Source organism: Girardinichthys multiradiatus, chromosome 18 (genome assembly GCF_021462225.1).
Source record: "Girardinichthys multiradiatus isolate DD_20200921_A chromosome 18, DD_fGirMul_XY1, whole genome shotgun sequence".
Taxonomy (NCBI): Eukaryota; Metazoa; Chordata; class Actinopteri; order Cyprinodontiformes; family Goodeidae; genus Girardinichthys; species Girardinichthys multiradiatus.
Genome location: NC_061810.1, coordinates 3,651,745 through 3,672,209, shown reverse-complemented (window position 1 = coordinate 3,672,209; position 20,465 = coordinate 3,651,745). Strand labels below are relative to the sequence as shown.

The 20,465-nt window shown below is 43.9% G+C and overlaps 1 protein-coding gene across 1 annotated transcript in view; it reads right to left on the bottom strand.

The window, feature by feature from the left end:
• Positions 1–20,302, bottom strand: part of kcnj13 (potassium inwardly rectifying channel subfamily J member 13) — a 44,638-nt gene extending 24,336 nt beyond the window's left edge. The window contains exons 1-2 of the mRNA XM_047392154.1: positions 20,011–20,302; positions 16,534–17,090 (exon numbers count right to left, since the gene is read on the bottom strand). Of these exons, the coding sequence (XP_047248110.1) occupies positions 16,534–17,050 (517 nt within the window). The 5' untranslated portion in view covers positions 17,051–17,090; positions 20,011–20,302. The remainder of the gene's footprint in view (positions 1–16,533; positions 17,091–20,010) is intronic.
• Positions 20,303–20,465: the final 163 nt, after the last annotated feature.

Sequence of the window (20,465 nt, the reverse complement as noted above, 5' to 3'; positions counted from 1 at the left end):
GTCCCATATCAGGGACATGCTGGTCGTTTTGGGAGACGAGGAGGGCCAAGAGCAAGGGGATTTCAGAGAGGACCACAGAGGAGGCTGGGTAATGCTGATGTGTGTTATTACTGCAATGAGCCTGGACACTGGTCCCGAGATTGCCCCCATAAGAATGGTCCACCCGGAGGGTATGGGTGTTATGGTCCCGCCATGGCTCCTCCGGCCCGTCCATACAGAGGCAAAGGTGGCCCAGCATGCGGTGCATATGGACCACAACTCCAATTACCGGCCTGGGACGAGCCTAGTCGCTGGCCTGAGCACCACTGACGGTCCCCACCGAACCCAGAAGACAGCGGGACTGTGGACCCCCTGCTGTCTGTGACTGTGTCCGGAAATAGCCTTTCTTTTCTGGTGGACACCGGGGTCACATGTTCAACCATCAAACAGGCTCCTCCAAACACACTCTCCACCAGGACTACAACTGTCATGGGGTTCTCGGGGGCAAAGCAGGTCCTGCCATATACCAAGCCTTTAAAGACTGAAATTGGTGGACAAATACTGAATCACAGTTATCTAGTCTCCACTGACACACCAGTAAATTTACTGGGTAGAGACATGTTAATAAAACTGGGAGCAACCATTTTATTTGGGACTAATGGACTGCAGGTTCACCTGCCCAATGGCATTCAGTTATTTTGTGACAATAACACTTCTTTTTCACATGGACAATACCTCCTCCAGCCACTGCAGGACTCAATAGCTGATATATACTGGGTTTTGCTGCAACCTGAATCCACCGCGCACAGAGGCATTCTCTCGACTTTCCATCGGTGGAAATCCTGGGTCTCCACTCTGGCGCCCTATGTATCTCCTCCTGACCCCCCCGCATGTCACCTTGTTTTATGATAGAAATAATTGTGAATGCTACCAGGAAAGCTTTGCTGACGAGTTAGAGGGTACACACTGGGACATTGCTACCACAGACATTTATGTAGCACCAGAAGGAGTGGTGGCTGAGGTTCATTTGACTAGAGAGCAGTAATGTGGTTTAGGATGACGTCTGATGGCGTGCCTCATGTTGGCTCTGCACCCAGGTCATGAAGCACGCGAACTTGGAGGTGTGTTGAAACGCTCCCTGAATCTACAGGATTGGCAGCCTTTGGCAACCCCTAACCTTTTTTATTCACCCTCAGGTAACACTTGTCGCATATTCAACCGCTCCACAGATGTGGGCACACTGGAGCATGTTCAGTTAGACAGACACCATGGCAGGGAAAAAACAGACCATCCACTGGCAGCTGCTGTTGAGGACAAAATGCCTTCCACTCTCTGGGCAGAGGGGCCCACGGATGTAGGTCTGATTAAATGTTCCCCCATTACTTTTCAGTTGACCACCGACCAACCAATATGGAAGCTCCAATACCCTCACAAGCCAGCAGCAGAACTAGGTATTAAAGATACAGTGGAAGGCCTCTGGAACTCAGGTGTTTTAGAGTCTGCACATTCCTCTTCATGGAACACACCTATTCTGCCGGTGGAGAAAAAAGGGACAGGTAAATGGCGCATGGCACATGATTTACGGGCCATAAATGCAGCTTTGGCCACCCCTACCGTTCCCGTGCCCAATCCCTGTGTGGCTCTGACAAATCTGAACCCTGACTATTGCTGGTTTACCTGCATTGATCTGGCCAACGCATTTTTGTGCCTTCCTTTAGCTGAGGAATGCAGGGACATTTTTGCATTTACCTATAAATCTCATAGGTATAGATACACTCGTTTGCCGCAGGGATTCGCGCTTTCTCCAGGGATTTTCAATCAGGTTCTAAAAGACTCTCTCCAAGATTGCTTATTACCACCAAACACCACTCTGATTCAGTACGTGGATGACATCCTTCTTGCAACGCCCACGGTGGCTGAATGCCTTGAGGCAACAGCAATTGTCCTGTCACATTTGGCTAAAAAAGGCTACAAGGTTAGCAAACCCAAACTCCAGATCTGCAGACGCCAGGTTGACTTTTTGGGCAGAGTTGTTTCCCAGCCTGGCACGGGGATGTCCCCAGCTCACCAATCTGCAGTTTTGTCTCACCCAAAACCGCTCCTGGTTAAGGACATGTTGTCTTTCCTAGGACTCACAGGGTATAGCAGATCTTTTGTGCCCGGCTACACCGACCTCACTGCACCCCTTAGAGAGCTTGTCAAAAAACAGGGCATGAGAAATCTCACTGCCCCGCTTGAATGGACCAGAGAAGCTGAAGAAGCGTTCATTCACTTAAAAACCAGCCTCTCGCAACTACACATTTGGCACATCCAGATTACACGTTGCCATTTCAGCTGGATGTTTCTGTAACAGCACACACAGCAAATGGTGTGCTGTTCCAGAAAAAAGGGGGGGTTAGGACAGTCCTCGTGTACATAAGTGTAATTAATGCTGGACAACATGGAACAAAGACATCATGAGTGCACCCGACATGCAGCAGGGATGGCTAAAATAATCCAAAAAACAGCTCATGTAGTGATGGGACACCCTCTTAACATATTAACATCACATGGCGTGGTGGCCTTTGTGAACTCTCAGGCTTTCACACTCTCACCACTGAGACAACAGAGGCTGAGTAAGGTGCTGGAGGCCCCAAACATCACATACACACATGAGGGAATAAACATGGCAGACAGAATGACATCAGAAGAACCACATGTCTGCGCAGAAAAAGTGGAGTTTAATGAAAAAATCAGACCAGATCTGCAAAGACGGGTGCTGCTCCAGACATGACACAGAAGGACTTAAGGCAGCATACGCGGTTGTGGAAGACACAGGGACAGATTTTGTCACTGTACAGGCAGAAGAACTGACAGACGCACAATCAGCGCAGAGAGCAGACGTTTTGGCTGTAATAGCTGCTTTACAATTAGGAGAAGGACAGAAAGTAAATATTTACACAGACTCGGCATATGTCACAAGTGCAGTGCACGTTGAACTAAAGCAATGGTTGAGAACAGGGTTCAGGACAACAGGACAGAAACCCATTAAGCATGAACAGGAAATGAAAAGGCTGGCTGAAGCTTTGTTGCTCCCTCAAGAAGTAGCCGTCATTAAATGCAGAGGACATGACAGCAGTAACACCAGAGTAGCACAAGGGAACCAGGCAGCTGACCAGGCAGCTAAACAGTGTGCAGGATATCAGCCCAGGCACATAATGCTGTGTTCAGAAGCAGGGTGGACACCAGAACCCACCCTGCAAGAAGTAATGAAACTACAAAAGGGGACCTCTCCTGAGGAAAAATCAGTTTGGAAGGCACGAGGGGGCTCACAAGATCAGAATGGTCTCTGGAGAAGCCCAGATGGACCTCTCATCTTGCCACCAGATCTTACCAAAGTAGCTCTAGAAGAAGCGCATGGAGTAGGACATGTGGGAACAATGCAAATGTTGAAAAATCTTGAACACTGGTGGCATCCTTTTTTGAAACCAATGGCAGTGCATTTGATTAATTCATGTGAGATGTGCAGGCAGTTCAATACCAGACCAACCTTGAAGCCAGCACCTGGAAAGTTCCCAATAGACCCAAAAGCAGGAAAAGAGGTTATCATTAATTATACAGACATGACTGAGAGAGTGAATGGATTCAGATATCTGTTGGTGTGTGTGGATGCATTTACTGGATGGCCGGAGGCGTGGCCTACAAAAGAGGAAGACAGCAAATCTGTGGTAAAGTGTTTGATAAATCATTATATCCCTAGACATGGTTTTCCAGCTAAAATAAGGTCTGACAACGGAACACATTTCAAAAACGAGGAACTCAAGGAAGTGGAAAGATTTTTGGGACTAAAACACTCATTTGGCACTGTGTATCATCCACAGTCACAGGGGAAGGTTGAAAGAATGAATCGAACCTTTAAGACCAAATTGGCTAAGATCTGTGCACAGTCCAAAATGAATTGGGTTACGGCCTTGCCATTAGCTCTGATGTCTGTACGGAGTTATGTAAATCAGAAACATGGTTTGACCCCACATGAGCTGCAAACAGGGAGGCCATTCCCAGGTCCACAAACAAGGTTATCGTTTCTCACTGAGTGTGAACAATCTATGTCTCATCGTGATTATTACAGATCTCTCCACAGTCTTGTTACAGCTTTCTCCAAACAGATCTCAGCAGAACCAGAGACCAGGGTTGGAACTAACACATTAGAAGCCAAGTGGGTCCTCCTGAAAGTCATCAAAAGAAAGTGGTCAGAGCCAAGGTGGACCGGTCCATTACAGGTCACAGAGAGGACAACCCATGCAGTCAGGCTGAAGGGCAAAGGCACTACTTGGTATTACTGGAGCCAGTGTGCAGGAACAGAACCACCTCAACGATCCCTTTCTCGGGTCCAGGAGGATCTGAGCGAAAACACAGGAGAAGGCAATCTCACTTCTCTCACCCAAGAAGGGGCAGAATAATCCCTGGGTGAGAGAAATTAGCTCTAGGTCAGTCTACACCTGAGAGCTGAAGATCAGATTTCTCACACCACTGAAGGGGCAGAATAATCCCCAGGTGTGAGAACGCAAGGCTCCAGGTCAGTCTACACCTGGGAGCTGAAGAGGAGAAAGAACAGCAGAAGGAGAGGCGGGACGGATTGAGTTTCTCTCACTCGAAGTGGTGGAGCTTCTCTCCCACCCCAGAAGACACCGTTTGGCGAACATTTTATATTTTACACTACATTTTGATTTTTTGTATCTTTTTCAGGTTATGATTTAACTTTCTATGTTTATGTTTTAAGTTTTACAAGTAAAAAAAAAAAAAAAATGATGAGTACCCAAAGAAAGGAAATTAGACTCTCTAGGAGTTTTATCATAGGTGGAGTGTTAATCTCAGTATTCATTGTTACGTTTATCTTATGGTATTTTTGTGAACATCCATTCCAGATATGTTCTAAAAACCACTCCGGGAAGGTGTCCAAAAGGTCTAAGGTAACTCCATCCAAAGACGTATGCCTTAAGCGTTATGGGGTATTAGAATTAAATTACACGTTAGGAGCAACTACCACTTTTCGGTTTGACCTGTGTGATGTTATAAAGTGTGGGAAGAATCCGATTGCATGGTTGGGGTATAATGTGTATTTGTGTGCCAATGTTGACGTGTCCACCCAATGCGCTGCAGGCAGGACTATGAGTTTATATGGGGGAAACGAGCTTTGCGTAAATTGGGGTCACGCAGTGGGCTATACGGGTATGTGGACACCCACCCTGACATATATAAATTTACGGAATAAAGAAAAAGCCAAACAAATCAACCTAGTACGGGCATTAACGCAGAGCACAGTGGGGGGTGTCAATACACTATTTTTGTCTATAAAATCGTTACAAGAAGGTTTGCATCGCACCTCTCACAAGTGGGACGAGGTGATGTATTTCACTTTAGGGGTAGAGGTAACAGGGACCGACCCCCAGGTACTAATCAAAGTCAATTTAAATAAACCAACTCCCCAGGTGCAGGCCACCAGCACTCCTACAGTTCCAGAACCAGAAGATCAACTAGAAGGGGTGATGAAAGTAGATTACTCCACCCTGCAGCCTCTAGAAATAATCCAGATGGCCACAGGTTATGCAGATGATAATCTTTGGTTGCAATGGATGACACAAACCGCAAAGGAACAAAGTAGATCTGACTGCATTACATGTGCATCTGCAAGGCCACACTTAACCACTGACCCAGCCCCTTTATATCCAGAAGATGCTTGGGGGTACAGTTGCATGTTACAACTAACTAAAGAAGCCACCCCAGCCAACTGTACCACGCTAGCTAGCATCTTTCCTCCCATTCCAAACAATACTAAGACAGGACCATTCACTCCTCAGAGGCTGAATGGGACATATTTTTGTTTTGAGTTCACCTCAAACATCCCAAAGGTGAATGTAGGACAAATTTCCTTGGACTGGTGTAATACCACCACGTCTGGGAAAGTGATTGGACTCTGGGCACGATCAGGATTATATTATTACTGCGGAGGAGATAGACTTCTCACTAATATACCAGATAACACCATAGGAGTATGTGCAATGGTTAGATTGCAGGCCCCGTTGATTTTAATTGGTCCTAATATTACCTCTGTGACATATCAACAAGATAAGGCGCTGGCACTCACTCACAGGAGGAGAAGACATATTATGAGAAGAAGCACTTCAACCACTTTTGACCTGAGTCAGGGTTCCCCCACCTATATAGAGGCAATTGGAGTTCCGCGAGGAGTCCCGAATGAGTATAAACTTGCAGATCAAATATCAGCTAGATTTGAAAACATCCCTATTATAGCTGCCTTGTTCCCAGTAACTCCCAATAAAAACGTAGACCGGATTAATTATATTCATTATAATGTTTTGCGGCTGGCAAATCTAACTCGAGAGGCTGTAGAAGGTTTATCTGAACAATTGGCCCCAACTTCTCTCATGGTAGTTCAAAATAGGATGGCTTTGGATATGTTAGCTGAAAAGGGTGGCGTGTGTGCCATGTTTGGATATATGTGTTGTACTTTTATTCCCAATAACACTGCACCGGACGGTTCAGTGTCAAGGCATTAGAGGGACTTAAAACCCTCTCCGCCACCATGCATGAACATTCTGGAATTGATAATCCCCTGGAGGAGTGGATGTCAGGGATATTTGGACACTGGAAGGGTTTGATAATGTCTTTAATGATTTCTATTGCAGTATTTGTAGCTATAATGGTAACCTGTGGATGTTGTTGTGTCCCATGCATTCGTTCTCTGATGGTGCGCCTCATCACCTCTGCAATTGAGCAGAAGGATCCAAAGATGACGATGCCACTGTTGCAAATTGACTATGACCAAGATGAGGACTCAGAGTGTGAATTCATGGACGCATAATATGATGCATGCATGTTGTTTAATGATTTTCTCTTTAACAGGTGGTACAGTAATATTTTTGCATTATTTCTACTTATCTTTAGAAGGACATTTTAGTTTGTGAACTCTTTTATAAGAGTTCAAAAGGGGGAACTGTAGAATATAAAATATCTATGTATGTAATATGTCTTATCTATGTGTGTAACTGCAATGTGTGAAGCATAGAAAGGGCCGAGGGAGTGAGGAGCATAGAGAGTGCAAGGTCATAAATTAGAAGAGGACAAGGAAGGCCAGAGACAGGGGAGGATGAGTTGCATGTTACAATCGGAAGTATTCCTTATTTGGACTGTTATGTTATGTTATACATGTGTGCCATGATATATGTATATATGTATATGTTGAACACACCCTTGAGACTTGAGACTAGCTGGAAGCAAGAGTTGATCAGAGTTGGGCTCGCAGATACTTGGCTGGAGTCTCCATCTCTCACTCTGCAGAGGCGAACATAAAGTAGATTGTACTTGTGTTTACTTCACTCTTTGAAACCTGTACCCAAATCAACGGACCCGGGGAAGCAGAGACGGCTTCAACAGTGGTGACAACATTATGTGAATATTTTTTTAGCAAGGACAGGAAAACTGGTCAGAGTTAAAAGGATGTATGGAACTAAATACAGCACAAACTTTCTGACTGACTGGCTGGGGCAGATATTCACCTTCCAGCATAACAACATACCTAAACAAACAGCCATAGCTACAATAGAATGGTTTACATCAAAGCATATTGAAATGTTAGAATGGCTCAGTTAAAGACTTCAACTAATCTGAGACTTCAAAATTTGTGTGCAGATGGTGTCCATCTGACATCAGTCTTTAGAGCTCAAAGAAAAGCTGATTGAGAAAAGACAATAATTGCACCAAAAGGTAGTTCTTCACAATTTCATTTGTAAAAAAGAAAAAGAAAACCATGTTTCATTTTCTTTTATTTCACAATGATACACTACTTAGTTTTAGTCTGTCACATAAAATCCCAATGATATGGAGTTTTGACGAAAATTCAATCTGGAAGACTCACCTCCACCACCAGCTCCGTAGTATGACTCCATCATGCGTCTCTGCTCCAACCAATCAGCGTCAAGTCTGCATTCCTCCTCAGCCAATCACCCTCCAAAGCTTCGCTTTTAAGGACCTGCAACCATGGATCTCCCTGCTCTCCCGCCGAGCTTCGACTCTCCTTCTAAGCATCAATGAGATACACCTGCCTGTAACCTGGCTCCTGCCGCCACATCACCCAGCTCTCTCCGGCAGCAGCTTCTCTTCCGAGCGATCATCTGGCACCCCAGGCTTCCACGTCTTCTTCTACTCCGGTTGTCCCTCAATCCTCCCTGCTTTGTTCATTCCGTTCATGGATTCTCTCCAGCACTCAATGTCATCCATTACTCAGCTTCTTCGGGAGTTCGCTTCCAACTCTGCCACGTCAGCACTTCCTCGTCTCTGCTCTGCTGCTCAGGTAGATCATATACTCCCACACATTCTAACATCTCACTCAGGCTCCAAAAACGTCTTCTGCTCTTAAACCCCATAGAAAAAACTCGATCCCTTCCGTCCCTCATCGTCGACCTACATTTCAAACATGGCTTCCCGATTTTCTATCATATAAAAAATCCTTCTCTGCCAAGCTGCATCCACCCTCACTCAATCAGGAGTCTGCTAGACTGGTTTATTCTCGCAACTGAAATTTTATCATGACACAAGCCACCTCTGATTCCTGCGGCTCAGTCGGCCATCAAAGCGCTCTTTGTTCTTGTCTTCCTTTCTTCCAGCACTCCTGCCCAGCAAACTCAAGCTGCTGGCTTCCCGCCCCAGTCTCCTTAATAATTGGAATGGTATCTCTTTATTTTACGGCGACGTCGTTCTCTCGGTTGACTTGTTTCAGTTTTATGGTCTCTAGTCCCGGTCCAAAAGATGGCCTCTCGAACGGATGGTTCACAATCCTTTGTTGACAAAACCTTGCATGTGAACACATCATTAGAGCTAAGAATATACAGAACGTAGGACCTAAGTAACTCTAATTCTTTTTGCCTTATCATTTACCATAAATGATTAATTAGTTACCTTAAATTATTACAACCCCCTTTCATCGTTGACAATTTTTCCCTTGACTGCTATTAACCTGTTTTACAACGTATATTTATTAAACTTGTAAATATTGCCTTCTTTATTTTCTCTGTAGCATTAAACTAAATAATGCAACACATAATATTACAATTGCCTGTGACTTTACTTAGCTTATAATATTGAAACTAGTTAAAATATAACAGCAACCTGTTAGCTCCATAGAATATCGAAATATTAATTTACGCATTCGAACATTTATACCAAACTTGTTCCCTTATCATCCAGGCGATAAGGATCATTTACTGTTTCGATACATCTTGACCATCATTTCCTATTATAATTGTGGTGTACACTTTCTCTCGGCAGACCAGGTCGGCGCTGCTCTGTTCAGCTTGCGACAATCGTTTTACAGCACCTTTCCGGACATGGTGTTTTCACAATATGAGCATTAACTGCATTACTGCCACAGCAGAATAACAAACTCTTATGAAACAATTTATGAACAGACAATATTTCACAGATGTAGCTCTTACTGTTATGGTTTGCGAGATAGAACCCCAGAATGCAGACGAGCAGGCAGCGTGATGGTAAGTGAAAAAAAAAACAAATTTAATAAAAAAACAAAAACTCACTCTAAAAAGAGGCAGGAACAAAATAACGAATGGGCAGGCAGAACGGGCAAAACAGACTTGGCCAGGCTGGTCGAGACAGGCGTGGCATGACTACAGGACAAGAGCCAAAAACAAAAACAAAGTTCAGGCGGGCGACCAGGAGGTCGTCCCGAGCAGGCACAGAGTTCAGGCGGGTGACCAGGAGGTCGTCCCGAGCAGGCACAGAGTTCAGGCGGGCGACCATGAGGTCGTCTCGAGCAGGCACAGAGTTCAGGCAGGATACAGGACCTGCACCACAGAGTTCTGGGCGGCTGACGGCGAAGGCGTGGAGACCTGCGACAAAGACGTGGAGGCCGACAGAAGCGCAGAGACCGTGGCGGCCTGCAACGGGAACCTGCAGGTTGGTCAGGAGGCCGACCGAGCAGAGTAGAGGACCCCCCAGAAACTCTGTGGAACTCCGGAGGCATGGAGCCTGGCGAACCCTCGGAGGCTGAAGCAGAGCCAGGTGAACCCTTGGAGGCTGAAGCAGAGCCAGGCGAACTCTCGGAGCTGGGTTCAGAGACCAGAACATGGACAAACTGTTCCTTGAACCCCTCAGGAACAGGGTCCGGCGGCGCTTCCTCCTCGAACCCCTCTTCTCTGGGTTCAGAAGCCAGAACGATGACAAACTGCTCCTTGAACCCTCAGAGACAGGGTCCGGCGGCGCCTCCTCCTCGAACCCCTTGTTGCAGGGCTCAGAGGCCAGAACGAGGACCCTCACTGAACCCCTGCAGACTAGGAACAGAAGCTGTGGCATCACCGAGACCCTCAGTGGCATGAGCAGGAGCTGAGGCGTCGCCGAGACCCTCAGTGGCGTGAGCAGGAGCTGAGGCGTGAATTTACTTCTCCTTTTAATTCATTCATGCCATCTAGAGATTCAGCCTTTTCAAACCTCAAGTTCTATCCAGTCCATTTCAAACTTTACTTCAAACACATCAAAGGTAAAGGTCTATGTTTAATTTCCATAGCTCGCCTCGATGGCATGTTTTCTCCTTACCAAGCCATGTTCTCTTTTTTTCTCAAACATCACAAATCAGCTCACCCTTCATGCCCCTTTTCCTTACTCCAGAAGGAGTTTCCAATATCGCCTCCCGTTTCCTCAAATTTGTGAGGCAAACTTTAGCTCAATGCAACCTTCCCCCTTGTCAGTTCTCAGGTCCCTCATTCAGAATCGGGGCAGCCACTTCTGCAGCTACCCAAGGAGTTTCCACAGCTTCCCTTCAACAACTCAGCCGCTGGTTGACTTCAGCATTCTCTTCATATGTCCGCCCTAACCTCTATTCTGTGCTCTGCTCAGTGATCTATCAGCTCTTAGGTAAGAACTTCTGCATTAATGGTGATGGTTGGCTTTTTCAGTTTAAACTTATCCTTGCTTCCTGTTCTTGCCTGTCTGGCATGACCAAGTCTTTCTCTCTGCCCGCCTCGTCAGGTTTACCAAGTTCCCATCCTCTTGCTTGTCAGCTATCAGTTATTTTCTCCCTTTGCCTGTCGGGAACGCCCACGTCCACATCTGCCAGGCCTAGTCAGGTTTATCATGTCCTATCCACGCCTCATCAGGCGCATTCCGGCCTAAGCAATTTATTCCATTCTGTCTCCAGCCAGTCTGCTTCATCTTTCTCCTTCACTCGTTAGGCTCAGCTTAGCTCTTACTCAACACTTTGTTATGTTTCCTTTCCCTTGACCTTGGCCAGATTCATGTCCTTCCCCTTCTTTGCCTGTCAGGCTCTTATCATCCTTTTCCTCCCCACCCTTGTCCTCCATTCATATCACTTTTTGCTCGGCCTTGGCCTCAGTTTTTGGGGGGTGACATATCTAATCCTAACTCCATGATGCTCAAGCCCTCTACGGGTTCCAGGTTAAGCGTATTTATTTCCTCTAATAACTTTCGTTACATCTAGATATTTAGTGTTCTCAGACTTCAAGTTCTATCCTGATAATTTCAAACCCCATCTCAATATACAGTGCCTTGCGAAAGTACTCTGCCCCCTTGAACTGGTCAACCTATTGCCACATTTCAGGCTTCAAACATAAAGATACAGGTCCTTCTCAAAATATTAGCATATTGTGATAAAGTTCATTATTTTCCACAATGTAATGATGAAAATTTAACATTCATATATTTTAGATTCATTGCACACTAACTGAAATATTTCAGGTCTTTTATTGTCTTAATACGGATGATTTTGGCATACAGCTCATGAAAACCCAAAATTCCTATCTCACAAAATTAGCATATTTCATCCGACCAAAAAAAGAAAAGTGTTTTTAATGCAAAAAACGTCAACCTGGAAATAATCATGTACAGTTATGCAGTCGATACTTGGTCGGGAATCCTTTGGCAGAAATTACTGCTTCAATGCGGCGTGGCATGGAGGCAATCAGCCTGTGGCACTGCTGAGGTCTTATGGAGGCCCAGGATGCTTCGATAGCGGCCTTTAGCTCATCCAGAGTGTTGGGTCTTGAGTCTCTCAACGTTCTCTTCACAATATCCCACAGATTCTCTATGGGGTTCAGGTCAGGAGAGTTGGCAGGCCAATTGAGCACAGTGATACCATGGTCAGTAAACCATTTACCAGTGGTTTTGGCACTGTGAGTAGGTGCCAGGTCGTGCTGAAAAATGAAATCTTCATCTCCATAAAGCTTTTCAGCAGATGGAAGCATGAAGTGCTCCAAAATCTCCTGATAGCTAGCTGCATTGACCCTGCCCTTGATAAAACACAGTGGACCAACACCAGCAGCTGACATGGCACCCCGGACCATCACTGACTGTGGGTACTTGACACTGGACTTCTGGCATTTTGGCATTTCCTTCTCCCCAGTCTTCCTCCAGACTTTGGCACCTTGATTTCCGAATGACATGCAGAATTTGCTTTCATCCGAAAAAAGTACTTTGGACCACTGAGCAACAGTCCAGTGCTGCTTCTCTGTAGCCCAGGTCAGGCGCTTCTGCTGCTGTTTCTGGTTCAAAAGTGGCGTGACCTGGGGAATGCGGCACCTGTAGCCCATTTCCTGCACACGCCTGTGCGCGGTGGCTCTGGATGTTTCTACTCCAGACTCAGTCCACTGCTTCCGCAGGTCCCCCAAGGTCTGGAATCGGCCCTTCTCCACAATCTTCCTCAGGGTCCGGTCACCTCTTCTCGTTGTGCAGCGTTTTCTGCCACACTTTTTCCTTCCCACAGACTTCCCACTGAGGTGCCTTGATACAGCACTCTGGGAACAGCCTATTCGTTCAGAAATTTCTTTCTGTGTCTTACCCTCTTGCTTGAGGGTGTCAATAGTGGCCTTCTGGACAGCAGTCAGGTCGGCAGTCTTACCCATGATTGTGGTTTTGAGTGATGAACCAGGCTGGGAGTTTTAAAGGCCTCAGGAATCTTTTGCAGGTGTTTAGAGTTAACTTGTTGATTCAGATGATTAGGTTCATAGCTTGTTTAGAGACCCTTTTAATTATATGCTAATTTTGTGAGATAGGAATTTTGGGTTTTCATGAGCTGTATGCCAAAATCATCCGTATTAAGACAATAAAAGACCTGAAATATTTCAGTTAGTGTGCAATGAATCTAAAATATATGAATGTTAAATTTTCATCATTACATTGTGGAAAATAATGAACTTTATCACAATATGCTAATATTTTGAGAAGCACCTGTACAGCTGAGGTGGGAGAGTCTGTCCATAGGAAAATGATCAGTCGTACACTGCACAAATCTGGCCTTTATGGAAGAGTGGCAAGAAGAAAGCCATTTCTCAAAGATATCCATAAAAAGTCTTGCTTAAAGTTTAACACAAGCCACCTGGGAGACACACCAAACATGTGGAAGAAGGTGCTCTGGTTAGATTAAACCAAAATCGAACTGTTTGGCCACAATGCAAAACGATATGTTTGGCGTAAAAGCAACACAGCTCATCACCCAGAACACACCATCCCCATTGTCAAACATGGTGCTGGCAGCATCATGGTTTGGGCCTGCTTTTTGTCAGCAGGGACAGGGAAGATGGTCAAAATTGATGGGAAGATGGATGGGGCTAAATACAGGACCATTCTGGAAGAAAACCTGTGTGGAGTCTGCAAGAGACCTGAGCCTGGGATGGAGATTTATCTTCCAACAAGACAATAATCCAAAACATAAAGCCAAATCTACAATGGAATGGTTCACAAATAAACGTATCCAGGTGTTGGAATGGCCAAGTCAAAGCCCAGACCTGAATCCAATCGAGGATCTGTGGAAAGAGCAGACGACTGTTGTTCACGAACGCTCCCCATCCAACCTCACTGAGCTCGAGCTGTTTTTTTTTTTTTTAACCGTGTCCTGTCCGGCAGAGTTGCGCTCAGAATTGTTGTCTGAGTGCCAAGAAATTGCCCAACAGATTTACTTTCACAAGCGGAGCATCACAGCTACTGCTTTAAAGCTCTGCTTGATATTTATAAAAGAAACTTTATTATAAACTTCTTTGGGAATATTTCAATTGTTACGGACACGGAGACTGAAATAAAAAGGAAAAAAGAAGCTCAAAAAAAAGAGAGATGGGGCAGAAGGGGAGAAAAGGAGGAAAGAGTGGAGGAGAGAAAGAAGGATGAAGAGAATACAAGAGCTCAAGCTGTTTTGCAAGGAAGAATGGGCAAGAATTTCAGTTTCTCGATGTGCAAAACTGATAGAGACATACCACAAGCGACTTGAAGCTGTAATTGCAGCAAAGGGAGGCGCTACAAAGTATTAACGCAAGGGGGCCGAATAATATTACACGCCCCACTTTTCAGTTTTTTATTTGTTAAAAAAGTTTGACATATCCAATAAATTTCATTACACTTCACGATTGTGTCCCACTTGTTGATTCTTCACAAAAAATTAGAATGTTATTTCTTTATGTTTGAAGCCTGAAATGTGGCAGTTCAAGTGGGCCGAGTACTTTCGCAAGGCACTGTACCAAAGGGAAGGCCCACATTTCATGTCTATTGTTTTCGCCTCGATGACCCATTCAGCTAATTTCAAGCCATGCTCAAATTCGCACTCAAACATCACCCATCATGCCCTTCTTTCTCACTCCAGTAGGAGCCCTATGTCTGCCTCCAGGTTCCTCATATATTTTACACAGACTCTAATCCAATGCAACCTGCCCCTGGTCAGTTTTCTAGCCATTCATTTAGAATAGGGGCAGCCATTATTGCAGCCACCCAAGGAGTCTCAACAACTTCCCTTCAACAACTCGGCCACTGGTCATCTTCATCCTTCTTATCTTATGTCTGTCCAGACTTTTCTTTGTGTTAGCTGCCCAAAGATCTCTTACTTCTTGGGTAAGAACTTATTTCATTATCTGGTGATGGATGGCCCTTCATTAAATCATATTTACCATCTTAGACACCTTATCATCCGTCATCCTCATTCATTCATTCTTTCACCACCTCGTCATCTCTTCATTCTGCCCTTCATCAGGTTCAGCTGCATCATCGTCCTTCTGTCTAAATTATGCTCATGCCTACGCAGGCTCACTCACCACACGCATGCCTATACGGCCCATTCTCCATTCTCATGCCTATGCGGCCCATTCTCCATTCTCATGCCTATGCGGCCCATTCTCCATTCTCATGCCTATGTGGGCTCACTCACCTGCATCCATTCATCATTTTCATGCCTTCGTGGTTCAGTACATTCTTCATCGCTGTATGATATATCATTTCATGCCTACGCAGACTGTGTCTTCATTCTCTTGCCTATGTAGATTCATCTATCATTCTCTTGCCTTCGCAGGCTCACTCACCAGCATCCATTCAGCATTCTCCTGCCTTCATGGCACAATTCATTCATCATCCTCAACACCTTCATGGCTCAACCTATCATTCTCATGCCTCTGCTGTCTCATTTTCCTCAGTACCTTCGCAGCTCAACTTCATCCCCTGTCCACCTTTGTAACTCTGTCCTTCACCTATTCAACTTGATCCATCTTATCTATCCCCACTTGTTAGATCAGAACTACCAGAACTACCATATCATTTATTTCAGCCTCGGCCCAGCCTCGGCCCTTTTTTGGGGGGAAGACATCTCTAATCCTAATCCTAAATCATTCATTCAAGCTCATGTCATTCATAGCATTCATGTCTTCTTCCGGGGTCTGAGCGCCAAAGAAATAAACATCTGCTATTTAACTTCTCTAATTGGCATCTTTGTGTTTTTATTGTGAGTCTTTACAGGATTGAAATACCAGTAAGCTTGTGGTTGTAATGTTAAAACATGCAAAGCACTTTAAAAGAGAATGAATACTTTTAGAAAGCACTGTGATACGAAAGTAGGATAAAATGTTTGCACCCAAAGAATTTACATTATCCATCTATTCACCGTCCACGCCTTGTTTTCCTTGCAGGGTCAGTTGGGGACTGGTTCCCTTCCCCAGCGGTCATTAGGCGAGACACGGAGTACACCCCAGAGGGGTCACCAGGCCATAAATGACATTGTTTTAAGAAAATGTGTCATGATTTCATCATATTTATTTTATTTATTCCTTTCTGTTTATTCATTTTTCTGTTACCTAAGAACCAAAGATTAATCTATTCTGTATTATTTTCTTACTGTAACCTTTATTAGGCACAATGTAAGTAATTTATAAGCAGTTTAAATACTGAAATATGCTGACTCACTATGCTGTAGGTCTGACTGTCATCAAACCAAGTCAATCTCTCACAAAATTATCTATGATGCAAAAGGCATACCTGATTAAAAACATAATATTTTACTGTAGATTTATAACCAGTACCGGCTGTGGACTGATCTCACTTTAAATTATTTTCTTAATTTATTTTTATTTTAAACACATTCTGTAGGATAATTAGTTTAAAACTGAGCAATTCTTTCTCAGGGTATTGTATCATGCCTCATTTCTGACCACAGTCTCACTGCAGATATGTCAGCTACATCTAGCATAGATTGTGTTGTAAAGTTTTAGTCAGAAATAGTACCTGTGATGAAGGCCTCCAGCATAAGTCCCAGCAGCATTTGCACAGCAAGCAGTGCTATGGCACTGGGACAGTCTCCACTGGGGAACATGGTGCCATAGCCAATGGTCAACTGTGTCTCAAGAGAAAAGGAGAAAGCAGCAGTGAAACTTGTAATATGTTTCACGCAAACCACGTGATCCTGTGGGGGGTCATCATGATTTTTCACAGCAAGGTCTCCATTGAGATGGGCCAGCAAGTACCACAAGCAGGCAAACAAAAGCCAGTGGGCAATGAAGGATGCACAGAAGGCGAGGAGTACCCATCTCCAGCGCAGACTCACCAACAGTCCCCACAAATCCTGAAGTGCCAACAGCCAGACTCTGCCCCAGCTTCTACGCCATGAATCTGAGGGGCAGACAGGGGCATTAAGTGTACAGTGTCCGTCTTTGGTGACTAGACGTTGACGATGTGGAGAAGACAAGAGAGGATAGGAGGAAGCTTTGCCAGCCAGAACACTGCTGTTGGATTTGGTCGTCATGGTTGCAGGCAGATCTCAAACAGGGCAAATGAAATTGACCCTGAAAAAAATAAATAAATAAATAAATGTTAATAGCACAACTTTTTAACTTTAATTTACAAAGAGCAAATAATGTATAATTGTAACTTATCAGCAACACACTGAAACAGTTCCTTGTTTAATTGTTCTGAGGTTCATAGCCTAGATAGGCTATTCATGTTCTCATAGTTGGTTGATGTGATGTGAACTAAAAGTGCAAAATGTTAAAGATACTAAACACATGCATTTTAAAATTTTTGTTGAATATTTTATTATTACTGGTATCGTAATAAAGGCACATAACTACTTTCTTTTTGCCAGACCTAGCTATGTGAGTGGTTTTAGACATAAAAAAGACAGGGCTGGGGTGCTTCTTTTCATGTAACTGGATAAACAGGCCACAGTCATGTTTCTGAGATTCTTAAAGTTAGATTGAATCTACAGAACAGACATGTTTGATTTAAGCAGCTGTAAAAGATGTATGTGCCGGCAGTCCTGACAGTCTGACAGCTAGACTTCTGCATTCTGCAGAGTTTCTATTTCTATGTCAATATTGTTGCCAGGAGATTAGAGCGGCTCTCAGCTGGGAATCAGTCTGAGCAACACAGTGACATGCAGAGTAGGAATGCGTCTTGCAGGGAGCTTTCCCTGCATGTTTTTTTTGACACTTCACAAATAACAAATCTATCCATCCCATGAATAAAACTACCTTCATCAATAGAAGGCTAGAAGCTTTTATATTCTTCAAAGCTAAAACTTGTTTTAGTATTAGGTTGAATCAGGAGTTGATTTGGTGAGGAAATTAGCTCTTCTCAGAAAAACAATACTTGGATAACACTCAGCAAGATTGTCACATGGCTCAGTTTCCAGTCCACTGGATCTCTGTTCTGATGGAACCAGCTATGAGAACACATATGGAAAAAAGAATATTAGCATGATTTTCAGCTTTGCCCACAGGATGACAACTACATCATCGACACACAGTGCTGTGAAAAAGAATTGTCCGTAACATTTTTTTCCTGTTTTAGCTTATCTTACTTACATGGTTAAAATCATAAAAAACGTTTTACTTCAGAGCGCAGTTTTAAAATGTGGACAGTTAGTCAGTCATTTTTTATACCGCTTCTTCCATAGTGTGTTGCGGGGAAGCTGGTGCCTATCTCCAGCAGTCTATGGGCGGGAGGCGCGGGATGACCTGGACAGGACCCTAGTCCATCACAGGGCAACATACAAACAACCAAGCACACACTCATTCACACACCTAAGGGCAATTTAGAGAGACCAACAGGCAAGTCTGTGGACTGTGGGAGGAAGCCCGAGTACCAGGAGAAAACTGACACATGCACGGGGAGAACATGCAAACTTAAAAACTGGTGGCGCCCTCCTTGACAGGAACAACTGACATCGAGTGTTTGTGATAACTGGTAATGAGTCTTTTACAGCACAGTCCATGGAAGTATTGTAAAGTTTATACAGTCTCTTTAAGGTCATATCACAGCAGCTCAATTGGATTTAAGTCTAATTATTGTGGAATTTATTTAGCCATTCAGAGGTGGACATGCTGGGGTGCTTAAGCTCATTGTATGGCTATGTAATCCAAGTATGCTTGAGCGTAAAGTTTTAAATGACTGGACGTGGTAAAGAGCATGGTAAAGACTGGTTTTCTGGTAAAGAGCAGAATCCAAGGTTCTATCAATTACAGCAGGCCATACAACTCCTGAAGTAGCAAGAAGCCCAGACCATCACAGTACCACAACCATGTCGGTATGAAAGGGTTGAATAGAATTAAATAGAATACATCTTTATTTTCCACTAGAGTAAAATAACTGTCTTTGGCTGACTGACATTTAAGACAAATTGAGTTGAGTTTTAAAAGGGACCAGGCACAGGTAACAAAAAACTTGAATTATTGTCACAATAGCAGTTCATTTTGTTACAGTGGGCACATAACTTCAGTAAATTAAGACGACCAATAGCATTTGGGATAAAAGACTTCCTGAACAAACGTTTAGGTACAAAGACTCTGTATTGTTTCTCAGGCTTAAATTATGTTATTTTAAGAAAAATATATTAGTTTTATGGTAGATGTAGCAGGACCCACATCTTCCAAAAAATTTCAGTTTTGTCTCGTGAGTCCAGAGAAAAATGTCCCAAAAGTCTTGAAGATCATCGATATCTTTTTGGTAAATGTGAGTCTGGGTCTTTGTGTTTTTTTTGGTCAGCCATGGAGGCAATTTGTTGCACCATGGATTTAGCATCTATAACAACAAAAGAACATCATGAAATGTTGAAATGTTTGACAGTGGAAACACATATTCTATTATACAACAAATTAAAATGCCAAACCAAAAATTCTGACCCCCTGTAGACTTTGAATAAGTCTCACTCTAACCCTTTTCACGGAAACTGCTGGATAATGTTTACTGTCGCCATCTCTAACAGCTTATTGTGTCATGGCACATTGTCATGTTAGTATTTTCACAATTAATTTCTGCTTGAATAAAACAGCTTATAAAAAAAAAAGATGTGATCATTACCTTGGGGTTGTGCAGAGTGCAGCTGCTGCTCTGCTACACTTTTAACTTTATCATGACACAAGCAGATCTGAATTGCAACATAAGATGTTTAATAATCTATATTAATATGAAGATGAATATTTACAGTCCGGCCAGTGATAACTTTGACTCGCTTGATTCTTCATTGCATACCTTCTCTGAATTTATCATTATGTCTAACTCTGACAAATACTTACAGTGCTTTTCAGTTTACAACTATAATAAAATGCAAGGCAAAGTTCTTATAATTTTATCTGTGCGCTGTTGCAAAAAACTATTTGGCTCTAACCAATCCCCATGACTGATTCAATCACAGATTATCACCCCATTTCATCCGGGTATCTGTGCCTCACCTCCGGACAGCATCATACTGAAGTTTGTACTCACCTAGAGCTGCACTCGGGGCTAAATGGGAGCCCTTACACCTGTTCCCGTTAGACTGGCTTTGAGCTTTGTTAAGCAGACAGAGGATTGCGGCACATTAAGAGAGTGGCACTAATTCCTTGGAAAATGGGGTTGAAAATCCCAAAAATAGTCCAAAAGAAAAAGTGGAGGAAAATATCTCTCTGCTGAGGTCGTCTCTGTGACTGAGCGTGCTGCTCTGTACTCCACTGTTATGTGCAGCGTCAAGCTCCAGGGCCAGGATGATTCAATTGGTCACGTTACTCTGCTCTATTAGTGTTCCCAGAAGATAGCAGATAGAGATTTTTGTGGGGGTATTTGCTGGGGGCGGGGGGACCAACAACTTGTCACAGTTCATTCAGTCCTATAACTACTGTTGTGACAAAAGGAAATTTTTGACTGTCTGTGTGTACAAGAATATTGGCACACATCCATTTATT